Genomic DNA, 24,999 nt, shown 5'->3' with positions numbered 1-24,999 from the left:
GGGGAGAAGGGCAGAGGGAGAGAGAGAATGAGAGAGAATCTCCACGCTCAGCACAAAGCCTGACGCGGGGCTCGATCCCACAACCCCAGGATCACGACCTGAGCCAAAATCAAGAGTCAGATGCTCAACCGACTGAGCCATCCAGGCGCCCCTATTCAGCTTTTGTATCTACATTTTCTGTATGTCCCTCACAGCCCGGGGAAGTGAGAGGGGCCTCGCTGGCGACCACACCACCGCGTTTCCACCACACCATAGACGGCACTCAGAGCAGGTCTCGGACGAGGCCTCAGAGACACCATAAAGATCATGAAACAGCCCTCTCCTCTGTCGTGAGTAACTGCGAACTCATCAGCTTCCCTTCCGACCCTGCTTTGCTCCAATCTGGTCCTGCTTCACTTGTTAACGTAGTTGCCAAATTGCCCAGCGTTTCTGCAGTGCCCGGGGGGGCGGAACCAGCCTGTTTCTCACATCCCTCCTTAGAATCTTCCAGGGCAAGCTCCCAACTCCCCCCAGCCCCCCTTTCCTAGAATCTCCCGAAGACTCCTCTGGTCCTTGCAGCACCCGTTAAAGGAGCCCGTCTTTATTCGACTGCAGGAATGTTCCTCGCGGGACCTGGTCGGTCCGCTTCGACGACGTAACACGCACACGCGTGTGCGCACACACACGAGCTACTCGGTTCGCACACAGTGACAGCATCACAAGTCGGCCTGGCTTAGAATTTGGGAGCGTCTTCTGCAGGGGCGCGGCAGACACGAGGCGCTGGGGGCACCTATTTCTGACTCTCTGGGCTCCATTTTCTTCCCCACGTGCTCTTCCTTCTCAGGTTGAGGGCAAGCCGGCCATCGTGGTTGCAGGTGTCCTGTCTGGTCTCCCGAAAGAACAGCAGAAGGGCATTTTCTTCTGTGCGTCTCACTAGGAGGGAGGAAACCTTCTCCAGGAGGAGCCCCTCAGCATAGCTGCCTTCTTGCCTCATCGCCCATAATTGCGTCCCTTCCCCGGGCCCAAGCCACCTGCCGGGAGGGAAATGGCCACCATGACAAATTAATCTCAAATTGATAACCCCCCCTCAAAACACTTGTCCAGAGGGGCGCCTGGGCGGCCCTGTCGGTTAAGCATCCGACTTCGGCTCGGGTCATGATCTCCTGGTTCTTGGGATTAGGCCCCGAGTCGGGCTCTGTGCTGACAGTGTGAAGTCTGCTTGGGATTCTCTCTCTCTCTCCCTCCCTCTCTGCCCCGTCCCCACTTTTGCTCTTTCTCTCTCTCAAAGTAAATAATTAAACTTAAAAAAAAAAAAAAAAAATACTTGTTCCAGAGCGGATGCTAGAACAGAATCAAGGGTCTTTTAGGGAACGGGGAAGAGAATGGATGTTGACTGGACAACCTGTAGAGCCCGGTCGGGCTGAGGGCTGGAGGAGTCTGTCCTATAGCGAGTTGCTTGTATGTACCTCCTTGAACATGGGCTGCTGGCTAAGACAAGACAGCATGTATGTCCAGGCTAAGATTTCTCAATTCTCCAATGGCCATGGATCATTTCATAATAAGAAAATAAAGAATTTCAAGTAAATTTCAAATAAACTTCAAAGTCCAGAATTTAAAAACAAAATTTTTTTTAATGTTTATATTTGAGACAGAGAGAGACAGAGCATGAGCGGGGGAGGGGCAGAGAGAGAGGGAGACACAGAATCCGAAGCGGGCTCCATCCAGGCTCCGAGCCATCAGCACAGAGCCCCATGCGGGGCTCGAACTCGTCAACCACGAGATTGTGACCTGAGCCGAAGTCGGATGCTCAACGGACTGAGCCACCCAGGTGCCCCCAGAATTTTTTTTTTTTTTTTAAAGGAAGTCCTATCAATTTGAAAAATGAGCAGACTGATTGCCTCTTATTTCTTTCTGGCTTTTCTAATCCATCTGAAAGTTGGTTGGAAAGTGACATGTGCATTTGGAGCGTTGAACGTGATAAACCCAGGGATACAACCAGGCTTGAGATGGGTGGCTTTTCAAACTCCACTATTGGTACATGAAACACCCTCCTGGCTCAGGTTCATATTGACCAAGTGAAAAATACCAGCAAGAAAACCTGGCAGAAGTCCAAGGTTATAGGGAGCAAAGACTGTAATTCCTCTTTTATAAAAAAGGAAAAGCCGAGGAGGCAACACTTTTCAAATGATTGACTTCTTCAGGGGTTCCTGAGGGATCTAGGGTGACAAAGAGCCCCATGTCATCTGCAAATCCAGGCAGGGTTTCTGCCTGAGAAAAGTAAACCCACAGAAGGATCTGGAGAGTGCTTGGAACCAGAGAACCTGGCTCAAGGCTCCGTCTCAAGTCCTCTCCGTTGATCCAGCGGGAAGACCCCCAGCCCGGCTTCATGTACAGCGTTACCCAGCAAGCAGGGAGTCCTTCGCCCCCAATAAGACAAAGTTTAAGCTGCAATTAAGCGGGGGAGGGAAAGATTTCAAGATGCTCCTTGTATACTGCTGAAAAATAGCTCGGTGTGAATGAGACCATGTTGCGGGGAACTGAGGGACCGTCCTAGACTGTCAGGACAGGGTCAGCGGGTGTTCCCCAGCAGGGGGCTTAACTTGTGGGTTTGCAACGTTGCAAAAAGATCCAGAGGAGATCAGAGTCATGAGAAGTGACTCAGAAAATGCCCCCTTTTCAGCCCGTCAGAGCTTAGACACCAGGGCTAGGCGACCCGTCGCTTCCCAAGCTCAGAAGGGAGCTTCCCCTGGCAGACTGAGTTCCCAGAACGTTTGCCAGGGAAACAAACGCCCTCAGCAGAGCAGCTTTGGAAACGTTGGTGGAAGGGAAGCAAAATACAGTCATTAAAAAGCGTGGTAAGGAAGGGTATGGATTGACTTGAAAGATATTCATAGTACAGGACGAGCTTGGCAAACTCTGTAACGGGCCAGATAGAAATTTTAGGCGTTGCGGTCCATATGGTCTCAAAAGCAGCCACAGGCGATATGTAAATAATGTGGGTGCTGTCACTGCAACAGCAGAGTTGAGCAGTTGTCACAGAGACCATATGCCCACAGAGCCCCAAATATTTACTATTTCTGGCCAATTAAAGGAAAAGTGTGTGGACCTCTAAGTATATCGGGTGGATTAGGAGCCTGTTGAAGGAAGGAACTCAGGACCAGCAACCTCCTCGAAGAATCCGAACCCTCATCATCATCAAAACGGGAGAAGGGGGCGCCGGGGTGGCTCGGTCGGTTAAGCATCCGACGCCTCAGTTGGGCTCAAATCCTGAGCTCACGGTTTGTGGGTTTGAGCTCCATGTCGGGCTCTGCACTGACAGCACAGAGCCTGCTTGGGATTCTCTCCCCCTCTCTCTGCCCCTCCCCCCCCAACATAAATAAATAAACTTAAAAAGAAAATGAGAGAATGGACTGAAAGAAACCGCCAGTCGCCCAACCACGTGAGCCAGGGAGTGTTGGCAAGTGTCCCTTCACGGGAAGAAGCTTAGATCTGGGGCCAGGCGACCTTGGATGGGACTTACTCCCTCTGGGACGCTGATTCATATTCCCCCGAGTCCTCTGGGATCTGGTCCCACCCACCTGACCCTGAACCCCACCGATTCAAGCTGTCATGTACATCCCCATAAAGACAGCGTTCGGTGTTGCCCTCCCCCAATTTCCATTCATTCTTCCCCTAAAGAGGAGCGCCCCCCAGTTCTCTCCCCAATCCCCGACAGGTGCCTCCCCAAGTTTACCCACCCAGAGGAAGGACGGGGCATGGGACCTCGGGCTCGGCCACTCAGCAGTCTGCAGCACCTTAGCTGCAGTGATGGGCCCGGGATGGGTAGATGATCTAGAAAGGGCCAAGGGGAGGTCAGGAGACATTTGACGAGGAAGTCAAAGGAAAGCCTCTGGGGCTGTGGCCCCAGGGGCTCCTGGGAGCCAGCTTGCAAGCACAGGGGGGCCTGTCTGAGAATGGCGTTGAGAAAGTGAAGCCAGCAACAGAGAAAGAAAGAGACCCTGAGGACATCATTTGATAACTTAGCCGCATGTTTACCCCCATTTGAACTTCTTCGTCTTTCTTTAAAAAAGATTTTGTTTACTGTTTATTTATTTCTTGAGAGAGAGAGAGGCACAGTGCGAGCAGGAGAGGGGCAGGGAGAGAGGGAGACACAGAATCCAAAGCAGGCTCCAGGCTCCGAGCTGTCAGCACAGCGCCTGACGCGGGGCTCGAACTCACAAACCACGAGATCCTGACCTGAGCCGAAGTCGGATGCTTAACCGACTGAACCACCCAGGTGCCCGTCACCTTCCTTAAAAAAAATTTTTTTTTTAATGTTTATTTATTTTTGAGACAGAGAGAGACAGAGCATGAACAGGGGAGGGGCAGAGAGAGAGGGAGACACAGAATCTGAAATGGGCTCCAGGCTCTGAGCTGTCAGCACAGAGCCCGACGCGGGGCTCGAACTCACAGACCATGAGATCATGACCTGAGCTGAAGTCGGACGCTTAACCAACTGAGCCACCCAGGCACCCCCCCCAAAATTTTTTTAATATTTATTTATTTGGGGGAGAGACAGAAAGAGACAGAGCATGCGCAGGGGAGGGGCAGACAGAGAGGGAGACAGAATCGGAAGCAGGCTCCAGGCTCCGAGCTGTCAGCACAGAGCCTGATGCAGGGCTTGAACTCACGGAGGGTGAGATCATGACCTGAGCCAAAGTCGGACGCTTAACCAACTGAGCCACCGGTGTTGTGCAAAGTGCTCAAGGCGGTGGAAGGATTTTAGATGTGGTTTACACACACACACACACACACACACACATACACACACACGCAGCTCTTCGTCAGCAGAAATGGTCTCTGGTTGATTTAGGCCAGAAAGGAATGTATTTGGGAGGCTAAAGGTATCAAAAGAAAACTTCACTAGCTGGCCTTAGGCAGGACGTCGGCCAAGGTGTCAGGGTTCCGGGCCATGTCGTCTGCCGGCTCCAGGCTCCGTGAGCAGCAAACATGTCGGGCCTTGGACTCGAGAGTCAGGGTTGGAGGGGAGCCCCAGCCTGGCCGCCCGGGCGCTCGGCTGCCGTTGCCACGGCAGGGCAGAGTGTGAGGATAGACGGTGCCACCAAGAAGATGCACAGTGCGGGTGTGGGCCGGGGGCGGCGACGGGCCGGCTGTGGCTCCCGGGGCAAAGTGGGCTCTCCCATGAAACGCACACGGATGCCGGTGGGTAACCCCCCAGACACGACTGTTTCCTCTCATCAGGAGCCAGACGTCCTCGCCGGGCATCCTCCAGGCCTGGGCCATGTCTCCGCACCGAGGCCCGGCTTCGGAAGCCACACCGGCCGAGTCTGACCTCCTCGCTTGTTTTTGCGTTAAGTTTTTGCCTTAACTACATCCGATTGTATTTGTGAGTCGTACTTCAATAAAACCTCCTCGGTGTGGCCTCTTCTCTGCGGTCAGCGGTTCTATCAATCTTCGGGGCGTCTCCCCAGCGATTTACGCGGATGAGGGTGTCAAGCCAGTTGTCTCCGTGGGAGGAGGTGAGCTTCGGGCCCCCGTCTCCAGCGAACTCTTCTGTTTTTGTGTTGACTTAAAAAATTAAGTTCCTCTGAACACGCCCAGCAAATATAAATGTACACGTACACATTTGTATGTGTGCGCTTGCAGAAACGTGGCTGTGTCATAACGATTTTGGATTTGGGGGAGAGTCTTTCTTCTTTTCTTGCTTGAATGCCTTCGGCCCTCCTCCCCTCTTGCCTCCACGTTGACCCCCGAGCCTGGAAGTAGCCCCACCAGGCAATCCAACATTCTGTCCCTCCCTGTGACCGTAGAATCACGGCTCACATGTGCCCTTATCCGCACTTACTGCCTTCTTCCTCATGCTTTTCCCAAACCGCATGGTTTCCCAAAACCCCAGAATTTTCCCAAATTCCATTCCTCATTTGCACCTCTTATTCCCCTCACGTAACACTACCATGTGGAGGGGCGCCTGGTGGCTCAGTCGGTTGAGCGTCGACTCTTGGTATCGCCTCAGGTCATGATCTCAGGGTTCACGGGTTCGAGCCCCGCGTCGGGCTCTGTGCTGACAGTGCAGAGCTTGCTTGGGATTCTCTCTCTCTCTCTTTCTCTCTCTTCCCCTGCCCTGCTGCTACTCTCTCTCTCTCTCTCAAAATAAATAAACACTTAAAAAAAAGAGAGATTGGGGCGCCTGGGTGGCTCAGTCGGTTAAGCGTCCGACTTCGGCTCAGGTCATGATCTCACGGTCCGTGAGTTTGAGCCCCGCGTCGGGCTCTGTGCTGACAGCTCAGAGCCTGGAGCCCGTTTCAGATTCTGTGTCTCCCTCTCTCTCTGACCCTCCCCTGCTCATGCTCTGTCTCAAAAATAAATAAACGTTAAAAAAAAAATTAACCAAAAAAAAAAGAGATTTTGGTTAGGTGGCTGGGTTCAAGATAAATACATAAAAATGAGACATGCCACAAAATAGGAACAAAGAAGGAGACGTGCCATGTGTTTGAGTAAGAACAGGTAAAAAAATTGTCATATAAATTGAATACAATTCCAATTAAAATTCCAATAAGGTTTACTTTTTCTCAGAGAAAGTATGTTGTGAGTTGAATTCCGTTTCCCAAGAAGATATGTTGTGATCCTAGTTCCCGGCACTTGTGACGTTGAGAACTTGTGACGTTGAAAACAGAGTCTGGGCAGATGCCATTGGGTTGTAAGGGAAGATGGGGTCCTAGTGAGTAGGGTGGGCCCTTGATTCAGTCTGCCTGGTGTCCCTATAAAATGGGGACCAGAGGGGCGCCTGGTGGCTCAGTCGGTTGAGCATCTGCCTCTTGATTTCGGTTCAGGTCATGATCTCATGGTTCGTGGGCTCTGTGCTGACAGCATGGAGCCTTCTCGGGATTCCCTCTCTTCTCTCTCTCTCTGTCCGCCTCCAAAACAAAAACAAAAGCAAGGGAAAGAGACCCAGGGAGGAGACCACCATGTGAGGTAGAGAAGATTAGAGCGCCTGTCTACGAGCCAGGGAACAGCAAGGATTTCCCATAACCACCAGAAAATGGGACAGATTCTCCCAGGGAGCCTGCAGAGAGAGCACGGCCCTGCTGACTCCTTGGGTCTGGACCTCTGGCCTCCAGGACCATGAGAGAAATCAACGTTGAATGAATGAATAACGTTTAAGGTCATGACTCAGAAGGGCAGATAGGAATTTCCTTGGCCAGGAGAGGGTGTACTTGGAAAATTCCCCCAAACTGCAAAAAAATGAAGACAGATAAGATAAGATGATAAGATAAGATAAAAAGCTGGGCCGAGGGGACTGGGCAGGGAACCAGTTAAGATAGGGAGCTCTCTTGGGGCGCCTGGCTGACTCAGTCCGTAGAGCATGTAACTCTTGATCTTGAGGTTGTGAGTTCAAGCCCCATGTTGGGTGTAGAAATGACTTAAATAAAGATTTTTTTTTAGAGTTTATTTTAAGACAGAGAGAGAGAGAGAGAGAGGGTGTGTGCGAGCAAGGGAGGGGCAGAGAGAGAGAATCCCATCTGAGCTGTCAGTGCAGAGCCCGACGTGGGGCTCAATCCCACGACCCATGAGATCATGACCTGAGCTGAAATCAAGAGTCAGATGCTTGGGGCGCCTGGGTGGCGCAGTCGGTTAAGCGTCTGACTTCAGCCAGGTCACGATCTCGCGGTCCGTGAGTTCAAGCCCCGCGTCGGGCTCTGGGCTGGTGGCTCAGAGCCTGGAGCCTGTTTCTGATTCTGTGTCTCCCTCTCTCTCTGCCCCTCCCCCGTTCATGCTCTGTCTCTCTCTGTCCCAAAAATAAATAAAAACGTTGAAAAAAAAATTTTTTAAAGAGTCAGATGCTTAACCAACGGAGCCATCCAGGCACCTCAATAAATAAATAGTTTTGTTTTGTTTTGTTTTTTTATCTCACCAGGGTAGCAGCTCTTAGACCTGGGGAGAACCTGCATCTGGCTGGAAACTTGGGGTCTCAGGAATTGGCCCCCAGAGGCTGGTGGCTCCTCCCGCCCCAGCTGCCCTATGTCCCCTAACACACTCACCTCCTCCACCTGTCCCAACACCCCCTTTCACGTGAAAGATTCAGAGGTGGATAGAGTTGACCCCACAGGCTCTCAGAGCAGAGAGCTGTGGTCAAGAGGAATGCCACCTTCCAGGCCACACTAAAGGGTTTTTCCTACCTGGAAACTTTGAGAACCTTCTCCTTCTGCTCATGAGGCTCTGACTTCCCAGGGGCCTGAATCCGTGGGAAGAAGCCCATTTCTTATCACTCTCTCCTCAGCGGTGGGCCAGGCATGTGGCAGTAGGATGCCAGGTAACAATACAAAATGCCTGGTTAAATTAGAATTTCAGATGAATAAGGAATACATTTTTAGCATAAGTATATCTCAAAGATTGCATGGGATATACTTATGCCAAAAATTATTCATTGAGCATCTGAAATTCAAATTTAAGTGGGCCTCCAGGCCTTTTATTTGCTGATTCTGGTGCCCCTAAGTGGAGGGCCACTGGAATCTAGAATCAGCTCCTGGTTCAAAGCCTCGTTCACACAAGCTCCAGATGTGTGACCTTAGACTTGCTAATCACCCTCAATCCTGGTGACTAGGATGGGATCACATGCCTGGGGCCCTGGGGCATCTGGAGTTTTACCCCACAGCAGATCAGAAACAGCAATGTGCTGGTGGTGTAGCCACGTCAAGCCTGTCCTTGTTTCTACAAAGAGTGGCCGCTGGCTGGGCTTCAGTCATTCTTTTTTTTTTTAATGTTTATTTTTGAGAGAGAGACAGAGCACAAGCGGGGCAGGGCGGGGGAGGGACAGAGAGAGAGGGAGGCACAGAATCCGAAGCAGGCTCCAGGCTCCGAGCTGTCAGCACAGAGCCCGACATGAGGCTCGAACCCACAAACCATGAGATCATGACCCGAGCCGAAGTTGGACGCTCAACCAACTGAGCCCCCCAGGTGCCCCCCCCTTATTAAAAAATTGTTGTTGAAACTGCAGATGAGGTAGAACCATACCCCCCACCCCCCGGGGCCTGGAGCCCCTCAAGCAAGCCGGGAACCTGAACCCCGGTCCGTGGGGCTGGTCACCTCTCAAGCCCGAAAGCACCGAGCCACCGTGATTGGGCTGCATGAAGATACGCAGGCAGGAGCGAGGGGCAGGGCAGGTCCTGAGGGCCCCCGCCATCACCTCCATTTCAGCCTTGAGGGAAGGCAGATTCGAGAAGGTGGGTCGCTAGTCCCAGGTCCCAAGGCAGGAAGTGATGGCGACCCAGAGCCCAGGGTTCTTTGCCGGAACAGCTGTGGGGTGAGGTCAATGGGATGAACTTCGTGGAGCCCGTGAGCCTGGCTCGCGGGAGGATGTGAGTAGATGGTGATGACGGTGTGTCAGCAGGGAGCGGGGGCGGGGAGGGGACACTGGGCGGGTCAGGGGCAGCGATGACTTCGGTGGAATGGCTTTTGGAGAGTGAGATGAGCAGAAGCCTGTGGGACGCTCCCGTTCCCTCCGCACGCTGACCACCCGGGAAGCTGCCAGTTTCAGCGGCGGCCTCAGGATGCGGCTGGAGGGGGTGCTGAGCTGACCACCAGGACACTTTGGCGAAACGGTCACCGAGCCGCGCTTCCTGGGCTGCTCCCCAGACCGTCCCTTGTGAAGGCGTCCCCTCTCCCAAACCAAGAAGAGGAGTGATGCCCACCCCCAGAGACAGAGCTGGCGTAGAGGTGAGTCTGCGTGAACGAAGTTCACTAGCCTGACCTGTACCTTCCATCAGTTTCCCCCATAAATCCCCGGGGCACATCCCCGTCTGAGCCTTGCTCGGAGCTCAGACCTTCTGTCTTTTGTTAAAATGGCATATAACCCCCAAGTCGATACCCGCCCCTGACTTTCACTTTTTTCCCTGTGAACTCCAGTACATGCAACTCTTAATAAAAATCGCATGCCTTTCCTCCTGTTGAGCGATCTTTTGTTAGTTTAATTCACAGGCCCACATGCCTGGAACCTAAGAGGGTGGAGGAGAAATTTTTCCCTCAAACAGGGATCATATACCAGGTGGTCTTTTGCGCCTGGCTTTCACTTAGCATAGGTTTCCAGGTCCATCCGTTCTGTAGCATCCGTCAGGCTGCATTCCTTTCTATGGCCGAATAATGTCACGGATGGACCACATTTTATGAATCTGTGTATCATTTGTAATGGGCATTTGAGTTGTTTCTGCTTTTTGGCCGTTACGAATAATAGTGCTGTGAGCATTCATTTACAAGTTTTTTTTTTAATTATTGTCTATTTTTTAGAGAGAGAGAGAGAGAGACAGAGACAGAGACAGAGTGAGCAGGCGTGGGGCAGAGAGAGAGAGGGAGACACAGAATCTGAAGGAGGCTCCAAACTCCAAGCTGTCAGCAGAGAGCCCGACGCGGGGCTTGAACTCACGAACCGCAAGATCATGACCTGAGCCGAAGTCGGACATTTAACCGACGGAGCCACCCAGGTGTCCCCATGTACAAGTTTTTGTGTGGACATTTTCTTTCCTTTTTCTCAGGTAAACATACAGGAATGGAGTTGTGGGATCATATGGTGACTATACGTTTAACACTTTGAGGAAACGCCAGACTGTTTTCAAAAGCAACTGCATAATTTTACGTTTCCAGAGGCAGCGGGTGAGGGCTCCAATTTCTCCACGTTTTCCCCAGCACTCGCCATCGTCTGGCCTTTTAATCCTAGCCGTCCTCGTGAGCAGACACGGCGTCGTGTTGTGGTTTTGACTTGCACTTGATGGCTTAATGATGTCGAGCATCTTTTCACGTAACTACTGGCCATTCGTACATCTTCTTTGCAGAAAGGTCTATTTATGTCCTTTGCTCATTTTTAGTTGGGTTATTGGTCTTTGTATTGTTGAGTTGTAAGGTCTTCATAGATTCTCCGTATTAGACCCTGGTCAGATATGTGACTTGCAAATATTTTCCTTCCTTCACCTGGGATCTCTTCTCACTTTCTTATCGTTTCCTTTGAAGTGCGAAAGCTTTTAATTTTGATAAAGTCTTAATTGGTCTGTCTGTCTTTGGTTACTTGTGCTTTGGGTTGCTTTGCTTTCGTAATCGGAAAAAAAGACAGGGGCGCCTGGGTGGCTCAGTCAGAAAAATATCTGACTCTTGATTTTGGCTCGGGTCACCGTCTCATGGTTCATGAGTTCGAGCCCTGCGTGGGGCTCTGTGCTGACATTGTGGAGCCTGCTTGGGAATTTCTGTCTCCCTCTCTCTCTCTGCCCCTCCCCTGCTTGCTCTCTCTCTCTCTCTCTCTCTCAATAAACATTAAAAATTTTTTTTAGGAGCACCTGGGTGTCTCAGTCGGTTAAGCGTGCGACTTCAGCTCAGGTCATGATCTCACAGTCTGTGAGTTCGAGCCCCACGTCGGGCTCTGTGCTGACAGCTCAGGGGCTGGAGCCCGCTTCGGATTCTGGGTCTCCCTTTCTCTCTGCTTCTCCTCCGCCCATTCTCTGTCTCTCAAATATGAATAAATTAAAAAAAAAATTTTTTTTTAAAAAGGCATTGTTTTACAGAAAAATAGGCCCAGATGAAATACAGTTTATTTATTCAACCATATCCCTGTCCTCAGGGAGCTAACACTCAGCTGACATTTCAGAGGGACTTCCCCTCAGTGGTTAAGAATGTTTTTTTTTAATCTTCTTCTTGGGTTCTTTTCTAGGTTGCTGGGCAAAGACTTTCATATTCTGATGAACCAGATGGCCCATTAAACAGCTTTGAATTTAAGTGGGATGAGTCATCATATAACTGTACTTAGGAATTCTAAAATTAGTGACCCGTAAGCCATTTCAGGCTTTTTGTTTTCCGCGTCTTGACTGGCTCTGCCGGCAGTGTTTGCTGACTGTAGAAGAAACCCAAACACTGGCAGATGGTGAGTTGTGCTGATTGTCGTGAACATCACCAAATCCTGCCCAATCTGGAGCTGTGTGTTCATAATAACAAAACACTGGGGAGAATCTAGGCTTCAGTACAGAACTGGTTAAATTATGATACATCCAAACTCTAGAATGATAAAAGCCAAAATGTGTTGAGGGTAGAGAATTGAAAATAATGTTGAGGGAGGAAAAGCTTTTCCTCTACCCTCTTCTGTTAAGTGACTGAGGGCTGTGAATTAAACTACAAAAGACAGAATAACAGAAGAAAAGATGTACACTTTTTATTAATATTTATGCGCATGGGGGTTCACAGAAAAGAAGGGAAATTCAAAGAAGTGGTTAGAATTGAGACTTACACAGCATTTTTGCAAAAGTAAAAGGGTTTGGAGCTCAAGGGGTAAATTGTGGGGAAGCGGCTGGGACATCTGTAGGGCACTGATGGAAGAAGAGAACTATGTTATAAGGTCTGTGTATGCAAACTCCTCCTGGTTTCAACTTCTGTGTCTGGTGGCTTAGAGTCCCTCTTCTCTCCCTGGAATGGGGGAGGAGGGGACACCTTCTTCATCAGGAAATTTATGTCCTGCTTTGAGGCAGAAAAGGGGAGAGCAGAGAACTCTTTCGGCCTCAATTGCCTTCAGCTCAAAATAATCCTTAGGCCAAAGCAGCACATTTAGGTGATAACATCCTGATGGCCTTCACGGGGATCTAATTATAGCACCGGGAAGCTATAAAAAAGGATGACGGTCCTCCGGAGGGAGGAGTGGGTTTCTAGGAGAGCTTCGGGACTTTGCACCTGCTTTCCACCTGCCCAGAGGCTCTCCCCATAGCTGTGCCCTCACCTCCTGCAGATCCAAGGTGTCCCCTGAAAAGTCTTCCCCGGCCACCGCCCCTCCTCTGCTGCATTTTTCTCCCGGCGCTTACCCACTCCTGACATTCATGTGTTTATTTCCATGTCTCTCCCCCGTAATTGTCTATAGCCCCCAATCGAACTGCAGACTTTGATGACCTCTGGGCTCCCAGGACCCACGCGGTGCCGGCCTCTTGAAGTCTAACGTTCCAGCATGCACCAGCCCCGTTTCGTTCACCCAGCCACCCCTCTGCGGACGTTTGGTTGCTTCTGCGCCCTGGCTGTCGTGAGTCGCGCAGCTATGAGCACGGGTGTGCGAACGTGTCTCCAGGATCCTGAAATTGCAATTCTTTGGGGTTTACGCTCCGAAGAGGAGTTGCTGGATCACAAGGTAATTCTGTTCGTAAGCGTCTGAGGAACCTCCGTGCTGTGGTCCGCGGCAGGTTCTCACGAGCAGGACATGAGGTTCCAGTTTCTCCACAACCACAGCAACACTTGTTATTTTCTGGGGCTTGTTGTGGTGGTGGTGGTGGTGGTTTTTTGTTTTGGTTTTTAATTTTTTTTAATGTTTTATTTTATTTTTGAGACAGAGCATGAGCAGGGGAGGGGCAGAGAGAGAGAGAGAGACCCAGAATCGGAAGCAGGCTCCAGGCTCCCAGCTGTCAGCACAGAGCCCGAGGCGGGGCTCGAACTCACCAACCGTGAGATCACGACCTGAGCCGAAGTCAGACGTTCAACCGACTGAGCCACCCAGGCGCCCCTGTTTTTTGTTCTTGTATAGGAGCCTGCAGTGGGTGAGAGGCGAGATCTCCGTGGGGTCCACGTCTGCGATTCCCCATCACTGTTGGTCAGCCCCCACCGAGCTCGTGCGGAGCGATGCTCATCGCGTGTTTGCTGAATGACGAGCAGATGGCCGACCGAACAAAGGAGAAGCAGATGCAAGGATAGGAGATGGAACTTCTGGAATAACAGAGTCAAGCTATGTGGTTATGGGTGGAACCATTCCAGACAAGAGACAACCGCTCCGGGCATTTCTGCCTGCCGTCCAAATGCACACACAGGTGGGGGCTGGGGGCTGGGGGTCATGATCTCACGGTTCCTGAGTTCGAGCCCCGCGTCGGGCTCTGTGCTGACAGTGTGGAACCTGCTTGGGATTCTCTCTTTCCTGCTCTCTCTGTTCCTCCAAGGCTCGTGCTCACTCTCTCTCTCTCAAAAATAAATGCACTTAAAAAAATAAATAGATGCACACAGGGAGGTCATGGAGCAGCCTCCTGGCTCCCCAAGTCCCTCCTCAGCCTTGCAAGGTCTTCCCAAGCCTAAGCCCCTTGCCCACCAGGGGCTGGGCTGCTTCCTGAGAGGCCAGGAGTGAACCCGGTGGGGCCTCTGTCTCACAGAGACCTCAGGCCTGGGGGGAGAGCAGAGGAAGGACAAGGGGACGCAGGAGGGGGTGGGACCCCAGGGAGCTTGGAGCCTCCTGAGAGCCACCTCCCCAAGCAGAAGGGAATCCAGCTCACCTCCCAGAGCAAGGCGCAGTCTCCGTGGGGGGGACCTGAACCGGCACAACGGGTGGTTGTCCCAGATGTCAAACGATGATGTGGTAAAGATTCCCCCTGGCTCATGAGTCAAGGAGGAGTCCGGGAGGCATTCCAGCAGGTTCCAGAGACACCCGCAAGAACCACGGCAGGGCCTGCAGACTGGACGGCCGCAGACACAGCTGCACCAGCGGGCCCCGCTCGGCGCTATTCTCATGCGCGTTTGCGAACAAGGGCGCTTCCGTATTCCCCATTTTGCAACAGTTTACAGGATTGTTAAGTAGCTCAAAGACCGGGAGGCAGGGGTGACCTGGAAGGGCCCTCTGGAAGATGCCTGGTTTCCCAGGGGAAGGCTGCTCACAGGGGTTTTCCGGGCAGCAGGATCCCAACCTGTCCAGGGCTGAAGTATGCGCCCGGCCCCCCACCACCGTGGTATGACACCGGCTGCCCACAGATATCTGGGGAGGGGTGAATTACTGGCTTGGGGGGTGGGCCCTCTCTCCGGGCCCCTGAGCATCTGATATTCTCTCCCATGGCTCTCATCTATCACGGAGGAAAAGTCCCGATCCCGTGGATGGCTTGCAAAGCCTCCATGGCCCACACCCTGCCGTCTTTTACCTCTTCTCACTCGCTGCCTCCCCCCCCCACACACTGAGCACCCCCATCCTGCCGCAGGCGCCTGCCTCAGGGCCTTTGCACTTCCCATTATGTCCGCCCTCCACACCCTTCTGCCAGGTTGCCCTCAGCGAGTTCCTCCCCGATCACACTGTCCCACTGTAAACCAACCACCCCGCTCACGGACCCCACGCCTGCACGCATACCTCCTCCCTTACTTATCTGTCTCCTTAGTACATGTGTGCACCTGACAGGCTATGTGTTGGGCTTATGTATTTGTTTATTGCCTCTCCCGCCCCAGGCGGGATGTTCGGGTTGTTTTCCATTTTCACATCCCCGGGGCCCCAACGGGGCACAGAATAAGCCCTTGAGTGAGTAACTAGTCACACAGCAAATGTCGCTTATTGCTAAAACGATGGCATTGCTCCTGCTAGTACTACGAATGCTAGTTGCTGTTAGTAATAAAAACATCAGGGCTATACCGTTCACCTTCCGCGTTGTTGCTGCCAAGGGCCCCCGAAGACAGAAATCGTGGAAATCGAGGGCGCCCTGTTCTCTGAGATGGGCGTTGTCTGCCACCTGGTGGTGATCTCTGGAACCGCAGGCCGTACAACAGGTTCCAAGAGGCCTTTCAGCAGCCGTGCCCGCATTCGTTTATAAATCTGCACTGGCGTCCCCGGCGAGGGTGCGAACTGGCACAACCCCCGCCCCCCCCCCCCCCCCGGGAGATCTGGCAATACCTAACACAACTACATGTGCACTGCCTTTTGACCCAGCGATCCCACGTCTGGGCATCTACGCCCAGCTAACCCTCCAACAACACAAAAATGCTTCCGTGAGCCAGGTTATTCACTGCACCATTATTTGTCTTTGCAAACTATTGGAAACCACTTATATGTCCACATGGAGTGGCTGGACAGGCTACTCTCAGCTTTGGCACGCCCACCCAATGGAGTACTCTGCGGGTGGAAAAAAAGAATGAGGAAGGTCTCTGTGAACCACCACGGAGCCATATCCAGGGCTCGCTGTTAAGAAAAGCAAAGCCCCGGGGCGCCTGGGTGGCGCAGTCGGTTAAGCGTCCGACTTCAGCCAGGTCACGCGAGCCCCGCGTCGGGCTCTGGGCTGATGGCTCAGAGCCTGGAGCCTGCTTCGGATTCTGTGTCTCCCTCTCTCTCTGACCCTCCCCCGTTCATGCTCTGTCTCTCTCTGTCCCCAAAAAATAAATAAACGTTAAAAAAAAAATTTAAAAAAGAAAAAAAGAAAAAAAAAAGAAAAGCAAAGCCCCGAAGCATATTGATAACAAGGTATCCTTCCGTGAGAAAGAGGGGCTACAAGAAAACACACGTCTCTGTTCATTTGTGCAAGAGACATGCAGGAAGGGTAAAGCAGGAAGCGGGGAGGCTCCCGCCACGGGGGTCTGGGGGCTGTGACGGTCCGGGGCAGACCAGCACCTTCCAGCTGCCAGAGGCTGGTCGCTGAGTGCCGGTCTCCAATCCAAGGAACGAGGGCTCTCTGGAGAAGTGGTTGATCCCCGCCCCCTCCCCGGCTGAGGCAGGGAATAAACAAGATGACTCTGGAACGTCTTGGGTTTCCAGACAGTAAGAAACCGCTCAAAAGAGGATGGGGTTTGTTCGAGGTGGGACGGAGCCAACCCGGGGGCACTGGCAAAGTTTGAGCAGGAAAAGAAATACAAAAACACTGGAGTTTAGCACGATGAAATAAGTACCTATGTGTCTATCCTGCTATAAATAAATAATCAAATAAACGGGGGAGAAAACACAGGTCTTCCTTCCAGTAGAACTCCAGTGAATAACAGTAGAAGGAAAATGGACATCAGGCAAATACCAATACCACGGAAATAATTCTTGCAGGAAACACCCACTGATCGGGGCTCACACTAGTGGGTGAAAGTTTGAGGGGCAGATTGGCATAGACGCCATAGTATCCTCTAAGATATTTATTTAGTTTGGGCGGAGAGGGACGGAGAGAGAGAGAGGCGGGGAGAGAATCTCAAGCAGGCTCCCCACTGTCAGCCCAGGGCCCAACACAGGGCTCAAACCCACGACCGTGAGATCGTGACTTGAGCCGAAATCAAGAGTCAGACACTTAATTGACTGAGCTCCCCCCTCCCCGGTGCCCCACCTTTATGGTGTTGTTGCCAAAAGCGCATAACCTTATTCCTATCCTGAGAAAACAAACACCGTTCAACCCAAATGGATATCCTACAAAACAGTTGATCGCCATTCTTTAAAAATTGGCAAGGTCACGATAGATGAAGCTGTGCCACCTCGGAGGAGAACGAGGCAGATGGCTGCATGCGTGGGCCGCTGGCCGGGATCCCAGAACAGAGAGAAATGAAATGAACTTCATAGTGAACAAACAGTATTGCACCCCTATTATCATGTTTGGTTGTCACGATTCTCCCACGGTTACTAAGAGGCCAACGTCCTGGGAAATGGGGGGGAGGAGGGAACTTTCTGTGCTACTGTTGTCTGTAAATCTGAAGTGAGTCCCAAATAGATTTTTCGAAATCTGTGTGGAGTGCCCACGATGTGCCAAGCTCCGTTCTGACGCTGAGGACACCGCAGTAACCACAGCAGACAACCGTCCTTGTCCGCATGAAGCAGGACAAACGAGAAACAGGTCCGTAAAAAGCATAATGTCACGCAGTGGTGGTATTGCAGAGAGAATAAATGAAGTGGGCGATACGGCTGGAGAGGTAGGGGAGGTCAGCCGAGCGGTCAGTGGAGGCCTCCCCGAGCAGGTGACCCTCTGGGCAAAGACCAGAAGGACGAACATAGCAGCCAGCGCTGTGACATCTGGAGGAAAAACTTACCCCAGGGAGAGAAGACATGTGCAAAGGACCTGAGGCAGAAATGGGCTTGGTGTGGCATAGCTGGGAGGAGACAGGTCGGTCAAAGGGCTCAGAGGCCGGTTGGCTGCCTCTGTAGGTTTCAGGGGAGGGCACATGTCCAGCAGATTTGCGTGTAAGAGCCCAACCTATAGCGGGTGGACGGTTCCAGATCCTCAGCAGGACGTGGGCGCAGAGAATCACGTGGAGGCAACTCAGGGCGTTATGCTGAGTGAAAAAGCCAACCTCAGGGGCCACAGGCTGGACGACTCCAGTCACGTGACATCTTCAAAACAACCAAGTCCTAGAGATGGAAATAGATCGGTGGTGGCCGGGGGCGGGATGGTGGGGCAGGCCGTTCTGGTGCCCTTGCAAGGAGGCCTCCCAAGCTGGGCCAGCCCTGGGCCTTGGCTGCGAGGGGGCTTCCTGCAAGCTGCACGTGGGACAAAGTGGCACAGAACTGTCCACACACGCGGTCCCGATGTCAGGCCCCTGGTTACACCCGCCGCAACCACCGGGGAAACCGGGCGAAGGGTACGAGGAGAGTTCCTGTTCTACCTTTTCAACTTCCTGCGAATCTGTCATGATTTCAAAGTAAAATCTTCAGAGGATGACTGTGGGCCAAGCAGACGTGACGGGCGGGCAGGGAGAGGGTTGGTCCCCGAGCCAGCAGATTGGATCCTCTGGTGTCAGGGGACGGGACGTTCGCATGCCGGATCCTCTGGTCCCAGCTCTCCGATTCCGAGGCCGATGCCGAGGTCTGACTGCGGGCGTCAGAGACGGCAGGTGGAAAGATGCAAAACTTGTGTGCGCGTGCTGCGTTGACGCTCCGTCTCTGTGTAATTAATTGCTACCAACTCAGTGACTGAAAGCTTAACACGCATTTATTACGGCACACTTTCTGCGAGTCAGGAGCGTGGGTTCAGGCAGCAGGCTTCTCTGCTCAGGGTGTCACCAGGCTGAACTCCCAGCGCCAGCTGGGGTCTCGTCCGACGCGGGGGGCCTCTCCCAGGCCACTGGTTGCTGCTAGAATCCGTGTGGCCGCGGTGTGACCGCGAGAGCCCGAGGAGGGCGTCTTGGCGAGGACGGAGCCTCACGGGACACGCCGCGACCGTGGGGTGACCGCCCCGTCACAGTCCTGGCTCCCGTCCACGCTCGAGGGAGAGCCTGACCACACAAGCCCCTCTGGGTTCTGCCCACCAGCCACGCCCAGGTCCCCAAGAAAGGCCTTGCGGTGACCATGCCAAGCAGGGCACTGGCTGTCCTCTCACTTCTTGGTTAGGGTCCCCGTGAAGTCCCCATCCCCTGCACGGGAGCGGCCTCCCTCTCTGCGGCGCGGTCTGCCGTGGGGCTCGTACCTGCTGTCATCCCCTCCCTTGCAGGGACTTGTTTCTAACCGGTAGGTCACGTGGCTGCTGTGGCTCCTCTCATTTTCTTGCGTCACGTGAGACTGGACGCTTCCTCCTCCTCCTGCTGGCCTTGAGGGAGAAAGCCACCGTGAGTCCCACAGCCACGACCCCTGGGGGGCGAGCCCCTCTGACCAGGGTGTCAGCGATACGTGACCACGGTGAGTCGGCATTTACAGTTGGCCTGTCGACTCCTCTTTTCACACCCCAGAGCGTAGCGATGCTAGGATTTTATGCCGTAACAGCAGAATTCGGGGGCGCCCGGGTGGCTCAGTCGGTTAAGCATCTGACTCTTGATCATGGCTCATGTCATGATCCCAGGGTGGTGGGATCGGGCCCCGTGTTGCGCTCCAAGCTCAGCGAGGAGTCCACTTAAGATTCTCTCTCTCTGCTCCTCTCCCCAGCTCATACATTCACTCTCTTTTTAAGAAAGCAAAAAAAAAAAAAAAAAAAAAAGGGGGGGGGTGCCTGGGTGGCTCAGTCGGTTGGGCTTCTGACTTCAGCTCAGGTCATGATCTCGCAGTTCATGAGTTCGAGCCCCACGTCGGGCTCTGTGCTGACAGCTCAGAGCCTGGAGCCTGCTTCAGAGTCTGTATCTCCCTCTCTCTCTCTCTCTCTCTCTCTCTCTCTCTCTGCCCCTCCTCAGCTCATGCTCTCTTTCGCTCTCAAAAATAAATAAACCTTAAAATTACATTTTTGCCTATCAGACAAATGTGGGATGTTTGTGAGGGTTACAGGTGACTATACCTACTCCTCTTGAACACTCTTCCTGGTTCTTAACATGTAAATAAGATTAGAATAAACTAGGGGTTGGCAAACTTCCTATAAAGGGCCGGTCAGTAAACATTTTCAGCTTTGTGGGTCATAGGGTTTCGGTTGCAATGATTCAACACTGCCATTGAGCACAAAACCAGCCATAGGCGATATGGAAATGAACAGGTGTTGCTGTGTGCCAATAAAAGGTACGAACGGAAATTTGAATTTCGTGTAACCTTCATGTCATGAAATATTACTCATCTTTTTTTCCATCATTTAAAAATATAAAAACCAAGAGCGCCTGGGGGGCTCAGTCGGTTGAGCGTCTGACTCTCGATTTCAGCTCACGTCATGATCCCAGGGTCGTGGGATCGAGCCCCACATCTGGATCTGCCCTGAGCGTGGAGTCTGCTTGAGGTTCTCTCCCTCTCCCTCTGCCCTTCTCCCCAGTTGAGCGCGTGCACTCTCTCTCTCTCTCCAAAAATTAAAAAATTAAAAAAATATGAAAGCCAGGGGCACCTTGGTGGCTGAGTCGGTTAAGCTCAGGTCTTGATCTCAGCATTGTGAGTTCAAGCCCCACATTGGGCTCCATGCTTGTGTGAAAAAATGAAACAAAACAGAACCCCCCAAAAAAGAAAGCTGCTTAAAAATATAGCAATAGGGACGCCTGGGTGGCGCAGTCGGTTGAGCGTCCGACGTCAGCCAGGTCACGATCTCGTGGTCCATGAGTCCGAGCCCCGCGTCGGGCTCTGGGCTGATGGCTCAGAGCCTGGAGCCGGTTTCCGATTCTGTGTCTCCCTCTCTCTCTGCCCCTCCCCCGTTCACGCTCTGTCTCTCTCTGTCCCCAAAATAAATAAACGTTGAAAAAAAAATTAAAAAAAAATATAGCAATAAATAGATAAATAAATGCCATTATTAGCTCATGGGTAGTATGGAAACAGGCAGCAGGCTCGATTTGGCCTGTGAGCCATGGTTCGTTGACCCCTGGCTTTTTATTTTTTATTTATTTTTTATTTTTTTTTTTTAAATTTTTTTTTTCAACGTTTATTTTTTGGGACAGAGAGAGACAGAGCATGAACGGGCGAGGGGCAGAGAGAGAGGGAGACACAGAATCGGAAACAGGCTCCAGGCTCTGAGCCATCAGCCCAGAGCCCGACGCGGGGCTCGAACTCACGGACCGCGAGATCGTGACCTGGCTGAAGTCGGACGCTTAACCGACTGCGCCACCCAGGCGCCCCTACCCCTGGCTTTTTAGATTACCTCCACAGTCTGTGCCATATTGAGATCACAGGTTACAACCCAAATATTTTTTGCTTATCTGAATGTCCTCAGTGTGCCACAAAAATAACTCATATAGTCCCAGTTGCTTGAAAAACTCAGACTACTGGGGTCATCCCAGCTCCTTCCATTTCTCCCCGTCCTGTTAGGTCAAGACGAGAAAAGTAAAGTGTCAGGGATGACAAGACGGGAAGAGATGGGCGGGCGGCTTTTGTCTGAGGTCTGACTCCCACACACACGGGGACAGAGCCTGAAGACTTTGCCCCAACGATGGGGATTCACTGATGGAGATTCAGGACTTCTCTGTCAGGCACACATTAATTTGGACTGAACTAGGAATACGGAATCTCCATGGTCTTCCCCAGCTAGCTTCTCTCTCCTGGGTTGCACCTGCACATCTATAAAACTATGCGCTGACCTAGATTAGGGGGTCAGTAAGCTAACTGAACAGCCTCGGGTACGTGTAGTTTCCATTAGCTACTCTAACATGCGAAAATATCCATATTTTTAGTAAGTATTATAATTTTTTTTTTTTACATTTATCAAGTTTTGAGAGACAGAGTGAGACAGCAAAAGTTGGGGAGGGGCAGAGAGAGAGGGAGACACAGAATCCCAAGCAGGCTCCAGGCTCCAAACTGTCAGCACAGAACCCGACGCAGGGCTCGAACTCACAAACTGTGAGATTGTGACCTGAGCCAAAGTCGGACACTTAACCCACTGAGCCACCCAGGCGCCCCTAATAAGTATTATAAACATTCATATCAGCTAATTTGGGAATCTCTGCTTAGCTGGTCTCTATTCAAATTACACTGAAAATATAGATCAATTCTCTGTTTTTCTTAATCCAATTAGACATATATAACTGCTAGTTTGGTAGAAGAAAAAGTCAGTACGTGTAATCCATGAGATGGAATGAATAAAAAGACTTTTCTGGTGGTAAGAAAATCAAATGATTCTAGAATCCACCATTCCCTGACATATGCACGCACACACACACCCCCCTTAATTCAATCACGTTCTCTTTTTTTTTAATGTCTGTTTATTCATTTATTTATTTAGAGGGAGATTGCGAGGGGTGGGGGTGGGGCGCAGAGAGGGAGGGAGAAAGAATCCCAAGCAGGTTCCCCCGCTGTCAGCGCAGAGCCCGACGTGGGGCTCAAACCAAGGAACCGCGAGATCATGACCAGAGCCGAAATCGAGACTTGGACTCCCAGCCGACTGAGCCACCCGGGCGCCCCCCAGCACTGTCTTTTACACCCGTAACTAAAGTTGGACTTTGTAATAAATTAGGCAGATAAAGATTGGCTCCGTCTTTCGCGCAAACAGCTCCTGGAAAGACAGCAGCTCTGAAAACGGTATCGGCAGCTCATTCCACATTTCCCCCAAGCCCGTCATCCCATCGGGGTCCCAGCGACGCAGCCTCACACGCCACCCTCTGCCGCCACGTCGCCGTGTTCTGCCTGCTCTCGAGGAGGTGAGGAGAGCTAAAACAACACAGGAACTGCTGTGGCCCCCGGTCTCACATTTATTTCCGCCCCCCCCCCCCGGTTTAAAAAAAAAGAAAGGAGGGGGGCGCCTGGGGGGCTCAGTCAGTTGAGCATCCAGCTTCAGCTCAGGTCACGATCTCGCGGTCCGTGAGTTCGAGCCCTGCATCGGGATCTGTGCTGATGGCTCAGAGCCTGGAGCCTGCTTCGGATTCTGTGTCTCCCTCCCTCTCTGCCCCTCCCCCGTTCATGCTCTGTCTGTCTCAAAAATAAATAAACGTTAAAAAAAATTTTTTTTTTTAAAAGGAAGGAGGGGGGAAGGTGTCACATTCAAGAATATCCTTTTTCTTCAGAATAGTTTTATTAGTTTACATAGGGTCTGTCAACACTCAGCTTTTTGTCTCCTCCTCTGACACATAAAGCCATTCATTCAGAGTCTTCTTCCCCCCATATCTCATAGATGGTGATGTTATTGTGAGGGTCCACAGGCGCCTCCAGGTTCTGAAGCTTGGAGTTACCTCCAGCTGCCATGGCGACTTTCAGGTTGCGCACCTTGGACACAAATTTCACAAGGTCCACCTCGAGCTGGGTTAAGGTATTGAACACATAGTCTTTGCTGGGGGAAGTATTCTGAGTCTTCTTCAGCGGAGAGCGAAATGAGCAGCCTCGAAGCCCAGAAGGATTCTGCTCCTGTCAAGAAAGATATGCAGGGTGAATGATACTGTTGACTTTGCTGGCTGCCACACGGTTCCAAGAGAGTCGGGCTGGCCTAAGTAAGGGTGGTTCCAGCATTGCACTCGAGGCCAGGGATTGGCGAACTGTGGCCCGATCTGTACCTCCCGTTGTTGTTGTTTTTGTTTTTGTTTCTAAATATGTGAAATTTGTCAAACTGGTTTCCATACAACACCCAGTGCTCATCCCAACAGGTGCCCTCCTCAATGCCCATCATCCACTTTCCCCTCTCCCCCACCCGCCATCAACCCTCAGTTTGTTCTCAGTTTTTAAGAGTCTCTTATGCTTTGGCTCTCTCCCACTCTAACCTCTCTCTCTCTCTCTCTCTTTTTTTTTTCCTCCCGTTGTTTTTGTAAATAAAACTTTATTGGGACACAGCCTTGCCAATTTAGTGACACATTACACAAGGCTGCTTTCAGCCCAACACGGCAGAGTTGAGGAGTTGCGACGGGGACCGTACAGGCTCCGGAGCTGACAACACTGACCAGCTGGCCCTTTCCAGAAAAGGGTTGCCAACCGCTGCTCTATCGGTCTGGACGCAGTGCCACGAAGTGTTGGGGCTGTCTAGCAGAGAACGTGCCATGTTTCTGTCCTTTTTCCCGACTGAGAGCTAGCCGTTCAGCCACTGTAGGAAGGAGCTGTTACTTCTTCACACCTTTACCCCTTCACGACCGGCCTTGTCCTTTACTGGGGACAATGACGCCACCTGCCCCCAGTTCAGCAACTTGTAAGAAGTCAGACGCCAGGGAAATCAAGAATCAGGGAACGAACCCGGCGGTGAAGGTGTCTCTGAGACTAACTTTGACCCGAAACACGCCAAGTTCCCGACTCTATCCTTACTTTGAAAGGACTCACTTGACAGGATGACTATCAGGCCAAGCTTTCATTCGCCCCATGAGCAGGAGGCCGTCCTCAATCGGTAGCCCATCCCCCCGGGGGTCTGGGGACTGCCAGCCTCCCTAAGGACACGTCAGGACATGGATGTGCCCACGTCTTGCAGGACCGTGAGGTGGGCGCCCCGCCTCCTGCTCGGTTCCGCCTCACGACCCGGAGCGGAACCTACTGGAACGCGTGCCTCTCCGGGGCGGACGCGTCTTGAGACGGAATCGGTGCGATGGAAACCCTTCCCACCCTTTTACCTTAGTCTTCTCGCGATCCCCTCGAAACTTTACTATCACATACAGCACGACGACAAAAAAAAGCCAGAGCCATTTTCTCCCAAGCCAGCCTTGGGCGTGCTCTGGGAGATTCTGCCTGATCCGGAAGTGCCCTCCGCAAGGCACCTTGCCCTGGGGTTCCTTGGCTTTCTCTCTCAGAGACGTGAACATGAAGGCACAGCCGCAGGAGAGGCACAGAGGCAAGAACAAGACCCATGTCAGCGTCCGCATGGTGAGCAGAGGCGGGGGAGGGAATGGCTCATGGTGGGTCTGTGTGCCTGCACCCGGAGACTGGGTGCCCAGGGCTGGGCCGTTGGTGATGTCACAGAGGCGGGGGCCGCGCTGGCCATTGTGACGGCTCCAGGCTAGGCGATGAGGAGGCTCGCAGCGGTTGCCCGGGAGTGAGGCCTGAAGGAGGCGGAGAACTTTCCGAGGGGCGGTCAAGAGCGAGAAGACGGG

The 24,999-nt window shown here is 52.2% G+C and overlaps 1 protein-coding gene across 1 annotated transcript; it reads right to left on the bottom strand.

The window, feature by feature from the left end:
* Positions 1-22,988: 22,988 nt before the first annotated feature.
* On the bottom strand, positions 22,989-24,847 carry LOC121019885 (protein FAM209B-like). Its single transcript, XM_040459678.1, has 2 exons — positions 24,523-24,847; positions 22,989-23,341 (listed from the first exon to the last, which is right to left on the bottom strand). The coding sequence occupies exons 1-2, from the start codon at positions 24,769-24,771 to the stop codon at positions 23,078-23,080; spliced, it is 513 nt and encodes a 170-aa protein (XP_040315612.1). The 5' UTR covers positions 24,772-24,847; the 3' UTR covers positions 22,989-23,077.
* Positions 24,848-24,999: the final 152 nt, after the last annotated feature.

The sequence above is a fragment of the Herpailurus yagouaroundi genome, unplaced genomic scaffold, assembly GCF_014898765.1.
Source record: "Herpailurus yagouaroundi ecotype Mexico unplaced genomic scaffold, PumYag 246, whole genome shotgun sequence".
Lineage (NCBI taxonomy): Eukaryota > Metazoa > Chordata > Mammalia > Carnivora > Felidae > Herpailurus > Herpailurus yagouaroundi.
Note: the sequence above shows the minus strand (reverse complement) of the source record. Positions and strands in the feature narration are given on the sequence as shown.

Coding starts and splice junctions, on each gene's coding strand:
- LOC121019885 (XM_040459678.1), bottom strand. CDS start 24,771: ATGCGGACGCTGACATGGGTCTTGTTCTTGCCTCTGTGCCTCTCCTGC. Junction 23,342..24,522: donor GGGATCGCGAGAAGACTAAG/GTAAAAGGGTGG, acceptor CTTTCTTGACAG/GAGCAGAATCCTTCTGGGCT.